The sequence below is a fragment of the Vicia villosa genome, linkage group LG5, assembly GCF_029867415.1.
Source record: "Vicia villosa cultivar HV-30 ecotype Madison, WI linkage group LG5, Vvil1.0, whole genome shotgun sequence".
Lineage (NCBI taxonomy): Eukaryota > Viridiplantae > Streptophyta > Magnoliopsida > Fabales > Fabaceae > Vicia > Vicia villosa.
Window position 1 is genome coordinate 125,404,428 of NC_081184.1, and position 14,143 is coordinate 125,418,570.

General features: G+C 40.6%; 1 protein-coding gene across 1 annotated transcript in view; it reads left to right on the forward strand.

Moving 5' to 3' along the window:
* The first annotated feature begins 2,036 nt into the window (after positions 1-2,036).
* Positions 2,037-14,143, forward strand: part of LOC131605355 (uncharacterized) — a 51,445-nt gene continuing 39,338 nt past the window's right edge. The window contains exon 1 of the mRNA XM_058877724.1: positions 2,037-3,005. Within this exon, the coding sequence (XP_058733707.1) occupies positions 2,037-3,005 (969 nt within the window). The remainder of the gene's footprint in view (positions 3,006-14,143) is intronic.

Here is a 14,143-nt window from a genome sequence, read left to right on the forward strand (position 1 = left end):
GTATCTTTAAGGTTGAGCAAAAACTCTGAGACCCTTAGAACCCGTTCTACAGGTACAAAAATCCTTATCCTTAGTTTACCATTAGGGCGAGGTTTGCGTTTTGACTTCATGACCACTATACCCTTCAACGCCATGTTTGTTGAAAACTCTTGTGTGTGCATTCATGCATTCATGCATCATTCATTAATAACAACTAAAAACAAAAAGAGTCTTTTTCGAGTCGTTTTTCAAGGAAACTAAGTAACGAACGTTTTGAACTTCATAGAAAGAGAGAAACGGAGAAAGGACTTAAGGATCTATACCATGGATTACGGGAGAAAGAGAGCTAGGAAATACACCTTCAAGATTCCCCAGGTCGAGGAACTGGAAAAGCTCGGAAAACTGGTGGTCAACCCCTAGGCTTTCAAGGAGAAGTATGGAAAACTTCTGCCTTTGCTCAATACCAACATTGTGGATGGGATCCTTCCCACCTTGGTACAGTTTTACGATCCAACGTATCACTGCTTCACCTTTCCAGATTATCAGCTCATGCCTACGTTGGAGGAGTACTCTCGTCTGATTGGAATACCCGTGTACGCGCAAGATGCGTACTCCGGTTTGGAAAAGAATCCTGACGACATTATCATCGCTGCAACTACTCCTTTGAACGTAGTCGACATCAGAACTCATATGGTGAGTAGAGGAGGAATTCAAGGATTGCCCTCCAAATTCCTGCTTGATCAAGCTCGGTACTTTGTCAGCATCCAAGATATGAGCGCTTTTGAGGAAATCTTGGCTTTGCTTATCTACGGATTGTTTTTGTTCCATAACATTAACGATTTCGTCGACATCGACGCAATTAAGATCTTCTTAATTGGAAATCCAGTTCCAACCTTGCTTGCGGATGCTTATCACTCTGTGCATTCAAGAAACCTGCAGCGAGGAGGATTAATCACATGTTGCGTACCGTTGTTATACGAATGGTTCGTTTCGCACCTGCCGAAGTCTAGCACTTTCTGGAGCGTGAGGGATGACCTTTACTGGTCACAAAAAATCATGTCTCTCACTCATACAGACATTGATTGGTGTAGTCCTGACAACGACGAAACCAAGATCATCTTCAGTTGCGGAAGTTTTCCCAACATACCCCTTATTGGAACTAAGGGAGGAATCAGCTACAATCCAGCTTTAGCCCGTCGTCAATACGGCTATCCCATGAAAAATATACCAAGTAACATCCAATTGGAGGGTCTGTTCTTCAAGAACATCGACGATCATGGCAACATGCTGAAAAAGGAAATTGTCCAAGCCTGGCGTCTTGTTCACAGCAAAGGGAGAAGATTGTTAGGAAAACATCTTTGCATCTCCCTGGAACCTTACCTTCAATGGGTACGCGTCAGAGCATTCAAGCTTAGGATGCCATATCAACATCAAGAACCTATTCCCCTAAGGGAACTGTTCTGGTCTGGGCCGAGCAGGCCCAACCCTTGATTACCAGCCGAGCAGGCCCACTTCCCTTGGGCCCAATTACTGGACAACAGATAGGGGCTGCCCGTCGCGAAGACCCTGGCCGAGCAGGCCCAAACTTTTGGGCCCACTTACTAGATAACCGTCAAGGAGTTATCCACGCACGAAGATCACGCGTCACGTCCCAGCGAAGGATTCGGTCAACCATCTTCGAACCCTACGCTATGTGCATCCAGAACGTGAGTCTCCTGCTGACTCAGCCCTAGCATGGGACGTTCTGGCAGTTCCCTAGCACGTGGGCCTCCAGTTGGATTTGGCCCAATTAGGGAACCTTGGCCCAGCGCTGGGGGCTATAAATACCCTCTTTCACTAGAGGGTCGGGTATTCTATTCTTAACTCTAAACCTCATTCTCTGATAGCTACTGACTTAAGCATCGGAGAGCCTTGCAGGTACCCCCCCCATCTTGCTCTTCAAGCCAGATATTGCGCCTTGACGATTCTTCTGATCAGGTACGATCAGTGGCGCCGTCCGTGGGAACCTTGCTCCCCCTTCTTTAACAAAGATCAAAGCATAACCTTTCACCATCGTCATGGCCAACAACAACACACCTAGTCCTAATCCCTTTGTCCTGGAACAACTGATTGAAGATTCCAGCCGCAAACTGACGAACCGCCGTCGGCAGGAACGTGCTTTTGCCGGACAGAGGCAACAGATTCAGCACATTCAACATGTGCACGGCCTTCAACAAGTTCAGAACGTCGAACAAACCCATCCTGAAGGACAGGTTCAGAATGGGGAAGACGGGCAGACCCGGCCCCAGACTGAACCAGACCAGCTCCAAGTGGTGAATGAAACTGATACCCGAGACGGGCAACCCGCTTCCTCGTTCACCCACACCTCTGGCAGACGAAGAAGCCGTAGCCCGGACGAGGAGGAACAGATCAACATTCCCAAGGGCGCTGATCCGACTGCCATTCTCCTACTCAAAGAGCTACAGAAGACCAACCGCCTCATTCGCCAACAGGGCGACCACATCCACGACCTGGAAAGGAAGCGACGATATCGCTCCCCCCAACGGAGACGCCATCGGTCACGTTCCTATTCCTCTTCGCGGTCTCCCCCGAGGAGAAGTCGCAAGCGCAGTCCATCTAGGTCTCGCTCCCCCTTGAGGAGAAACCGGCGCCAGCGGTCTTATTCCCGCTCTCCACCTCGAAAGACTCGGAAGAATCAGAAACCTGAAACCACTGAAGCCAAGAGTCTCTCACCCGAGCAGGAGCACCGAGGCCCCTCCAAAGCCGTGCAGAAAGTCCACGAGCATTCTCCAAAAGACAACCGCAAAATCTCGGGCAAAGCACGCACTAAGCCCCAGCGGGGCAGACATTCAAACTCCCCTGAACCCAGCGACGAAGAGGATTTCCGCAGTCCCTTGTCCGAGCAAATCCGGCGTGTTCGTCTTCCCCGGGGGATAGAAAAACCACCAGCCTTGGACCACTATGACGGGACCACCGACCCCGATGACCACATAAGGAGCATCGAAGCTGTCATGGACTACCATGTGGTACGAGGATCCATCAAATGCCGCATCTTCCCGACCACACTAAGGAAAGGCGCGATGAATTGGTACAGGAATCTGCCCCCTAACTCCATCCACTCCTGGACTGAACTGAAGGACCTTTTCCTAAGCCACTTCACCGCGTCTCGTCGGCAACCGAAATCAGAAGCAAATCTTGAGGCAGTAATCCAAGGTACCAACGAATCTTTGAGAGACTACCTCGACAGGTTCAACAAAGAAGCTGTCCAAGTGCAGACCGCGGACTACATGAAGAGGTACCTACTCGAACGAGGGCTCCTCCCCGGAAGCGACTTCAAAAAGGCCATCAAGATTGAGGAGGTCCACTCCATGAACGCCCTCCTCCGCAAGGCTCAGGCCTTCATCAGATATGAGGAAGCAGAGGCTGCGACCACGAGAGCGTCACGGGACAACGACGCCGCTCGCAGTTCCAACCATGAGCCCTCAACTTCGAGGCGCGGGCACGAGAGGAGGAAAGACGACAGGTCTCTCGACATCAAAGAACGCCGGGGACCTTCTGGTTGTTTCAACGAATATACCCCGCTGAACGCCTCACGGGAAAGGATCCTAGCCGAATGCCAAAACACTGACTTCAAAAAGTCGAACACCAGACCCCCGAAGTCAAACCCCGCGAGGCCAGGAACCGACAAGTCCAAGTACTGCAAATACCACAGGAGCCATGGACATATGACCGAGGATTGCATTCACCTCAAGGACGCTATTGAAACACTGATCAAGGAAGGTCGCCTTTCAAAATACACACAGAAAGGGGAACCTTCCCGAAGGGACGACCATAGAAACTCTGACGAAGGGAATTCGCCGGACAACAGGCCCCTACAAGTAGCCCTGTCAGTGACCCGACCTGAAGATTTCATACCATCGGTCGGGGCACCTGCCGCACTCAGCAAATGGGAAGGATTCCCATTCGCCATGGTCGTCTCCAACGGCGGAGATCCGGGCTCTCTCACCATCAGTTCAGTGAAGAGAAAGTTCGATGAGCTGCTCAGCGCCAACGCAGACCTCGGCCCCACACTGAGAAAGTTCCGAGGGAAATCTGAACCAATCACCTTCTACCTGGAAGAACTACCCGGCGGAGCTCCAAACGCCACGATTCCTCTGCTCGTCCGAGCAAGAATGGCGAACTTCGATGTTCGACGGGTCCTAGTCGATGAAGGCAGCTCGGTCGACATCATGTACTCCCATCTCTTCCGGACACTCCAGCTGGACGACTCACACCTCACTCCCTACGTGGGTTCAGACCTTCAAGGCTTCAACGGAGCTACCACCAAACCATGGGGTTACGTCGAGCTGATTGTCACCTTCGGAGAAGGGGAGGCTTCCAGGCAAGTCAAAACTAGGTTCTTGGTGATCGACTGCAAAACCCTGTACAACTGCATCATCGGACGCCCCACTCTGGCCGAACTGACCGCCGTACCCTCCACTGTCCACCTGAAGATGAAGTTCTACACGAGGACCGGACGAGTGGCCACCATCAACGCCGATATTGAAGCAGCCAGAAGAATCTTCGACGCCTCCGTCAAAGGATTAGAACTGATCGCTCCGCCGACCAGCTCCAACAAAAAGCCAAGGGCCAAAGACAAGCATCCTCGAGGAGACCAGCATCAGACAACCAACGTCAGCTCAGTCGACCTGGACGCCCGGTTTGCAGAAGAAGAACAAAAGACTGGGGAAGAGTCGAGGTCGAAGTCACCTCACCCCTTCCGACCAGTTCCGGACGGAGATTTCGAGCTGGTCCCCTTGGGCGAAAACCCTGACAAAGCAGTGAAAATCGGTAAAGGGATCCCAGACCTTCCGAGGAAGCAGCTCATAGCATGCCTTCGAGCCAATGCTGATCTGTTCGCCTGGAGCGCCGCAGAAATGCCCGGACTCGACCCTGAGGTCGCCTGCCACCACCTCTCCATCAATCCAGCCGCAAAGGCCGTAGTTCAACGTAGGCGTCGGCAGTCTCCCGAGAAAGCGGAGGCTGCCGAGAAAGCTGTAAAAGACCTCTTAGAGGCAAATTTTATTTCTGAGGCCAAGTATTCAACTTGGCTCTCAAACGTTGTACTTGTTAAGAAATCTAATGGAAAATGGAGAATGTGTGTTGATTATACTGATGTTAACCGGGCATGTCCAAAAGACGCCTATCCGTTACCAAACATTGATAGACTGGTCGACAACTCGACCGGCTATAAATTATTATCTTTTATGGATGCTTATTCAGGTTACAACCAGATCCCGATGGCGAGGAGCGACAAGCAGTACACGGCGTTCATGACCGAGTCGGGCAATTACTACTACAACGTAATGCCCTTCGGCCTCAAAAACGCGGGCTCCACGTATCAACGGATGATGAACAAAGTGTTCCGAGGGGAGATCGGCGACACCCTCGAGGTATACATGGACGATATGATCGTCAAGTCTCGGGGGGACACCGACCACACCTCCCATCTCGAGCGCGTATTCGAGCGGGCCAGATCCTGCAAGATGCGCTTCAATCCGGAGAAATGCACATTCGGCGTCCGAGCAGGAAAATTCCTCGGTTTCTATCTGACCGAACGGGGAATAGAAGCCAACCCGGATAAATGCCGAGCGTTCTCCGAGCTCCCTACTGTGGACCTCCGATTTTTTTTAATACCGGGCCATACCTCTGATCTGTATAGATACGTGAACTGACTCTTTTTTGTCGCTTAATGCTTTCGCATTTTTTGAAAATTCACAGAGTCGCCACCGACCTTTTATTTTATCCAATTAAGGAAAGGTTTATAAAAGAAACAGAAAAAAGACCTTTAAGAAATTCTGGGTAAGGGGGTAGGTTATACAAAGGGAAGGTGTTAGCACCCTTTGTATCCATGGTTATCCATGGGCTCTTAAGTTTGCTTAGCTCACTTGTCTTTCGATCACTTTTCAATTGCTCTGAAATTGCTCATATGTGGTTTCAAATACCTTTGTAATTTGAATTTTGTAATGATCCGTGTGTGGATGTATACAAAATGCTTGTTTATCTTTCGAAAGATGTTTTGAAAAGAACGTTAACTTTGTAATAACCCGCGTTTGGATGTATACAAAGTATTGTCTTTTTTGAAAGTTTTGAAAAATCAACAGTGTATGAGAATTTTGTTTGTTTTGATTTGAGCAAGCAAACTAGGAGGTCTACCCTGAGTTGTAAGGTCTTTATCCTATTTCCTTTAAAAATCTATCCTTTCACCGGATATAAAAGCAAGGTTCGATTTTGTACTCAAAACAGTGGAATTTTGACTTTGATTTTGAAAGGAATGAGAAGGGATTACCTGAAGAGGTGCAAGTGTGATTGTGATTGGATTCAGATATTTATCTTTGAAGTTAGTGATCTAACGGTTCAATTTTATCTTTGACATACACACAGTTTATATGTGCTGGAAATTAAAATGCGGAAATGTAAAGTGCGGAAAGTAAATCTACGCTATTACATCGATTGTGCAGGAAACGTAAACTAGCCTATTTACATGAATTTGACATCCTATACATTTATCTAGGAATTTTAAATTGCAAGAAAAATAAAAGGCATGTTTTTGGAATTTTTATGATTGGTTTTAATTATAATTAATGCATGATTAATTAAATTAAAATGAAGAAAAAAGATGAAAATAGATTTAAACCTAGAAATTAAGTTTAAAATATGTACAAAATATTTGTTAATTAATTTTAAAACAAAACTAATTTTTTTGGAATTTTTTGAAATTGATTGGAAATTGATTAAGCTAATTAATACATAATTATACAAATAATTAAAACTTAAAAAGAAAATTATTCAAAATATGTACAAAATTAGTTTATAATATATAAACAATATTTAACACAAAGAACAATTTTTTTTATGATTTTTTGATTGGTTAGAATAATTAAAAAGCCAATATATAAATATATACTAATTAATTATGCAAAATATTAAAATTTTGAAGAAAATAAAATATTTTTATTTCAGAAAATAATATATTATTTTAGAAGTCTAAAAATATTTTTTGTGTATTTTTTGGATTTTTAAAACTATTTTTAATTAATTTAACAAAGAAATCAAAATAAAATAGAAATAAAAGGATACTGATCCTGTGTGGAAATTTATGAGGGAGTATGATGTGCACGCGTGATCTGGAGCGTTGGATGAGTCATAAATGAGATCAGATGGTCCAGATGGTGAGGGAACATCACTTATGACACGCCTGCAAAACACTGAAACCAAGGGTTATATTCAAAAAAACGCGCGCGTCAGAACCAATAGGGGGGTGACACGTCTTCGTCTTCAACCTTCAGACAAGACTTTTAATAGCGCTTTCTTACCAAAAGCGCTGTAATTGGTTACTTACTAAACCTGCAAAATAGCGAATAGGGTCAAACGTACACATAAACTTGGCGCGACCTATCAGTTCAATTCGTTTGGTCCATGCGAATTCAATGGTACTAATTAGAACCTCTAATTTTGCCTAATTTGGAAAGCCCTAATTTTGAAGCTATGAACCCTAAAATGGTGATTTCGTTTGTACGTGTCCAAACTTCAATTAAGTTTCCAGAAATGATCTACACCTCAAACCAAACTCAATAGTATGTCTACATCTTGTTAAACATGTGTGAATAACCAGATACGAATTGATTTTAGTTTGAACAAATTTTGACCTGTTGTGGACCTCCGATTTTTTTTTTAAATACCGGGCCATACCTCTGATCTGTAGAGATACGTGAACTGACTCTTTTTTGTCGCTTAATGCTTTCGCATTTTTGAAAATTCACAGAGTCGCCACCGACCTTTTATTTTATCCAATTAAGGAAAGGTTTATAAAAGAAACAGAAAAAAGACCTTTAAGAAATTCTGGGTAAGGGGGTAGGTTATACAAAGGGAAGGTGTTAGCACCCTTTGTATCCATGGTTATCCATGGGCTCTTAAGTTTGCTTAGCTCACTTGTTTTTCGATCACTTTTCAATTGCTCTGAAATTGCTCATATGTGGTTTCAAATACCTTTGTAATTTGAATTTTGTAATGATCCGTGTGTGGATGTATACAAAATGCTTGTTTATCTTTCGAAAGATGTTTTGAAAAGAACGTTAACTTTGTAATAACCCGTGTTTGGATGTATACAAAGTATTGTCTTTTTTGAAAGTTTTGAAAAATCAACAGTGTATGAGAATTTTGTTTGTTTTGATTTGAGCAAGCAAACTAGGAGGTCTACCCTGAGTTGTAAGGTCTTTATCCTATTTCCTTTAAAAATCTATCCTTTCACCGGATATAAAAGCAAGGTTCGATTTTGTACTCAAAACAGTTGAACTTGACTTTGATTTTGAAAGATTGTAAAAGGGATTTACCTGAAGAGGTGCAAGTGTGATTGTGATTGGATTCAGATATTTATCTTTGAAGTTAGTGATCTAACGGTTCAATTTTATCTTTGACATACACGCAGTTTATATTTGCTGGAAATTAAAGTGCGGAAATGTAAAGTGCGGAAAGTAAATCTACGCTATTACATCGATTGTGCGGGAAATGTAAACTAGCCTATTTACATGAATTTGACATCCTATACATTTATCTAGGAATTTTAAATTGCAAGAAAAATAAAAGGCATGTTTTTGGATTTTTTATGATTTATTTTAATTATAATTAATGCATGATTAATTAAATTAAAATGAAGAAAAAAGATGAAAATTGATTTAAACCTAGAAATTAAGTTTAAAATATGCACAAAATATTTGTTAATTAATTTTAAAACAAAACTAATTTTTTTGGAATTTTTGGAATTGATTTAAGTTAATTAAAACATAATTATGTAAATAATTATACAAATAATTAAAACTTAAAAAGAGAATTATTCAAAATATGTACAAAATTAGTTTATAATATATAAACAATATTTAACACAAAGAACAATTTTTTTTATGATTTTTGATTGGTTAGAATAATTAAAAAGCAAATATATAAATATATACTAATTAATTATGCAAAATATTGAAATTTTGAAGAAAAATAAAATATTTTTATTTCAGAAAATAGTATATTATTTTAGAAGTCTAAAAATATTTTTTGTGTATTTTTTGGATTTTTAAAACTATTTTTAATTAATTTAACAAAGAAATTAAATAAAATAGAAAATAAAATAGAAAATAAAAGGATACTGATCCTGTGTGGTAATCAGTGAGGGCGCATGGTGGGGAAGAGTGATCTGGCGCGTTGAATCATTCATTAAATGAGATCAGATGGTCCAGAAATTGAGGCACGTGGTGATCAGTACACCTGCAAAGCACTGGATTAGTGGAAAGTTTAAAAAACACGCGCGCGCTTCTGGACCAATGAGGGGGAGACACCTCATCGTCTTCAACCTTCAGACAAGGCCTTTTACAGCGCTTTTGTAAAAAAGCGCTATTGTAAGTGAACCCTAAATCTGCAAAATAACGAATAGGGTCAAACAAGCATAGAAATCAGGCGCGATGGTACCATTGGATTCGTCTTGTTCCACTGAATGTAACCCTGCCCTTAATTTGTTTTAATTTTGGCCCTAATGAAGAACCCTAATTTTGAGCTAAGTAAACCCTAAAATGGTATATGCTACAAACATCCATTAAAATCCAATTGAAGCTCCAGAAACGACCAGAGCTTCAAACCAAACACAATTATGCATCTACATCTTGTTAAATGTGCGTGAGTTATGAGATATAAGTTGGTTTTAGTTTGAACAAACCGTGGCTTTATATAGCTCGATTCAGTGAAGTTTATGAGTTGGAAATGATTGGAATTGATTCAGTGTAGCTCAGAGATGATGTTTGAATGTTTATTTTATATTGAAATGGACTGAAACTTAAAATTCGAATTTCAAGTTTCTTTGAAAATTACAAGTGGTTACAAGTATGCTATATGCTTAGGGATGCTTCTGAACTCGTCTCTCTCTGTTTGCTGAACTATGATAGCTTATTTATGAGCTATGTGTGCTTAGAATTGAGGCTAACTTGCAGCTAGTTGCCTTTGTTGAAAATTTGGTTTTTAAATATTAAAAACCTTGAATTTTTGACCAAGTCTTGACTCCATTCAATGCTCTTGCCTTGTGCACCAATCCTCTGCAGAAAATTGAAGGTTCCTTGGGTGAGTCATGCTTGATTTGTAAGCTACCATTTATCCATGCATTTTCCTTTTAATTTTAATCTTAAAGTAAGATAAAATCATGCAAAAATGGATAAAAAAAGGTATGGGCTTAGTCTTGGTCGTGGGAGGCCCATAGTAACATGGAAATGATGTTTGAATGCTGAAAACTTGGCCCCATTTGGAAAAAATGCAATTTTGAACAATGTTGATTTCATGCATTTTCCCAAAATTTAGCCAACTTCAACAAGGTGTAAATCCTTCAATTTTTGTCATATGAAGGAGATCTTGCACTTTTTAGAAACCTCAAAGAGTCCTCTAACCAATGCCTTTGGTCTCATGTCAAAATGATTTTTGAAGCTCCTTGTGTGTCCTTTTGAAAAAAGTGTCTTTTTGTTGACTTTGAAAATGACCTGTAATGTCTTTGATCATATTTTTCAAATGGTGAATCCAATGACCATGGGATCAATGGCATTTGAAAGATAATTGAATTTCCTTCAAAACAAGCTTTGGTTTGAATTTTTTGGATGAAGGATGAGAGAGTTATGATCAGTCAAAGTTGAGTTGACTTTTCAGGCAAAAACCCTAATTTTGAATCTTAGGGTTTTGTTGATTTTTGATCTTTCCTTGATGAATTATGATCATCCAATGATCAAATGATGAATCCTTTGACAAAATATGGACTTTGACAAAAAATTTCATTTTTGACTGTCTGTTGACTTTTTTGGTCAAACGGGTCGTCTGTTGACTGTTTGAGCTGCTGACGGTGCGTCTGAGTGAATTGAAGTTTGAAAATTTGTATGATGGTACTTTGAGATATATGGATGTGTATGAAATCCATTTGAGCTCTCAAAAACTTGTTGCTCCTGTAAAACAAGAAAAACCCTGATTAGGGACTGTTTGTGTAGGAGACAGTTAAGCGTACCTGATTTTTGTGCAGTGTTGAGTCTCTGCTAATCGCGTGATATTCAGAGGACTTCTAACACAAAGATCTTGGAATTTTGAATTGTGAAAGATTGATTTGATTGATGGTACAAAACACTGAGAATTGTACTGCCAGCAGTTTGGCTGTCGACTGACTGTTCAGGTATTGACGTAGCAGTTAGAGTGAAAAATCAACAGTCAAAGTTAATTTTCTTTTTTGTTGTTTTTTTGTTTTTGTTTTATGTGAAAAATGAAAGTTTATTTACATGACTTGTTAGAAAAACACAGACATAATAAATAACTAATATTTACGGTATGCGGGCAAAATTACCGATAATAACCCTGAAAATCATTTAATGCACAGAAATAGGAATATTTGACTGGCAGAAAACACACAAAATATTATCTTAGTAACTAAGCAATATTATGACAAATAGTACAACATTTAATACTGACAGTACAAATATTACATACTATATTGAACAGTACGACGAATAAACGGTACATTTAAGAAATAAGAAATACGGCAAATTTTAAGAATGACGATTGATAACCCATGCTATGAACAATAACATGTAGATGATTGGGAGCATAACCATTGCAGGTCCACACTCCTCAGGACTATGCAGGCAGAAGAAAGTCATGATCACCGTAGCAATGGTGATGACTGTAAGAGACAGTGTCTCTATCCATTTTGCCATTCTTGTCAGGGAAGAAGAGAAAATAGATATGAGATAGGAATTTGAAAGATGAATTGGAATTTGATGTGAGATTTTATGAAAGAAAATGAGAGGTATTTATAGAATGGAAAGAAGGATAGAGACGTTGGGGAATGATGTGATTCCGTACAAAAGGAAAATTTGAGTGGAAGTAAGATTTGAAAGAAAGTGGAGATAGTGTTGGAAAAAAGAGATTTGATTTTTGAAAAAGAGATTTGAAAAGATTTTTGCAAATAATGGAATATAGTACAACAATTAGTGGGAAACAAAAGATAATAATAATCTACTTGTTACCAGTACAGTCTGAGTTTCCTGATTCTGCGCCTGCAAAAAGATTTAACTCTGTACCAATTGTGTCAGTACTATTTATCTGTAAATAAATAAATAGCATGTGTGAAGTAATAAACAGTATTTGGTGTTTGCGTAAGAATAAATTCAACTGCAAGCCAAATTACTGTATAAGAAAAATTCTAAAAACTAAGTATTTCATATGTCAGGATATTTGTTGAAATAAAAATCCATGATTATATGAGACCCTTAATTTTCAGATTGGAGTTTTCTTGAAAAATATGTGGGCAAATTTTGGGGTATAACAGTTGCCCCTATTCAATCTTCTTAAACCTGAAGAGATTGTATGAAATCTGAAGGTAGAAGATGATTGAATATTTAGATGCCCTGAAAATTTGCACTTACCTTGATCAGAAGAGATGTTGGAAGTTGCATTTGAATGTCGTCTGCGAAATGTTGTTGGCAGATTGAAACATTACCTGAGATGGGCTTTCAGATGCCACCTGGTAAATGGGTTGAGGGTTTGTTCATCAGAATGAATCCATTGATTATATCTTGATGAAGGATTTGAAAGTCTTTGTGTTGACTGTTTCGGAACCGTCCAAGGTTACCGCTTTAAGTCTTGGAAGATAATCGTTACGGAACTTGTCCAAAGTTTTTCCGATTTAGATTTTGGAAGTTGATCATTGTGGAACCGTCTGAGGTATCGCTTTAGATCTGCAATATTAAATCGTTCTGGAACCGTCTGAGGTATCGCTTTAGATCTGCAAATGTTAGATCGTTCTGGAACCGTCTGAGGTATCGCTTTAGATCTGCAATGTTAGATCGTTCTGGAACCGTCTGAGGTATCGCTTTAGATCTGTGATGCTAGATCGTTCTGGAACCGTCTGAGGTATCGCTTTAGATCTGTGATGCTAGATCGTTTTGGAACCATCTGAGGTATCGACTTTGATCTGTGATGCTTGTTTTTGAGTTGGTAAGTGATCAGAATGAATCTTCGGCTTGATTATATCTGAGAGAACCGTTCATGGAATTCAGGTGAACACGGCATGTGATTGAGAACATCTTTGTTGAAGATATCTGCCTACCTGAAAAATCAAGTTAGTGATATGCAATGTTTATGATGCATGTAAATGTGAGATATTCCCGGAGAAATATGCATGTTATGTTGTGCATGAATATGCGCATAAATATGATGTATGAATGTATGTGAATGTGTAATGTATGAATGTGATGAATGTCAAGCTTCTAGTTGGAAAAATAAATTCCCGCTAGTCAGCTGGACATGAATGTATTGTGATCGTTGATGATCTTTTGTCTTGCTTGAGTACCCTCGTCTGGGGAAATTCTTTGAGAACCCGGGTATCCCGTTGAAGGATCTTTGACTACTGCTTGGGGAACCAAAGGTAACTGGAAGTTCTGATGCCCTTTCAAATGGGAATGAGGAAGATGCATAATCCTCCGATGCACTATCTGACCAAGTCCGGGTGCGGGGATCACACCTTCTGAAGATAGTAATCTGGAACAAACCTGCTGGGGAATAAGACTTCTTTTGAAGAGAAAATCTTTTTGAGGAATTTGCTGAGAAATGCGTTTCTCTTGGTGATTTCCTTCTGATGGAATGATGTCCAGATGATCGGGACATTTCCTGAATGCCATTCCTGTTTTTCCTGGTAAACATCAATCATATTCAAATGCATATGTTCATTCAAAATTATCATTGGGACGCTTACGTATTTAAACAGAAAAAATGAAAATAGTGATTTTTGAAAGAGCTGCATTGGAAAGAGCCATGATAGGCGGGTTAGCACAGGGAGACAACAATCCTAGAAGTAGGAAACTGTCAGAAAGTTTTGAAAAATATTTATGAAGATAAATAGCTATGTGAAAATGATCCAGTCAAGTTTCAACTCTGCTATTGCCAATCTGTCTTCGAGCATCTCATCCCTCACTTGTTGGAAGAAAGTGATTAGACTGATCGGTGTCTTTGAGGTGTTGAATCTTGATGGTGAGTAGGCAGCTGAACGGAACATAGTTGTATGCTTCATTCCCTAACTTTTGCCTAGGCCGCCCTTTCAGGTTTTCAGCCTACCGGGATA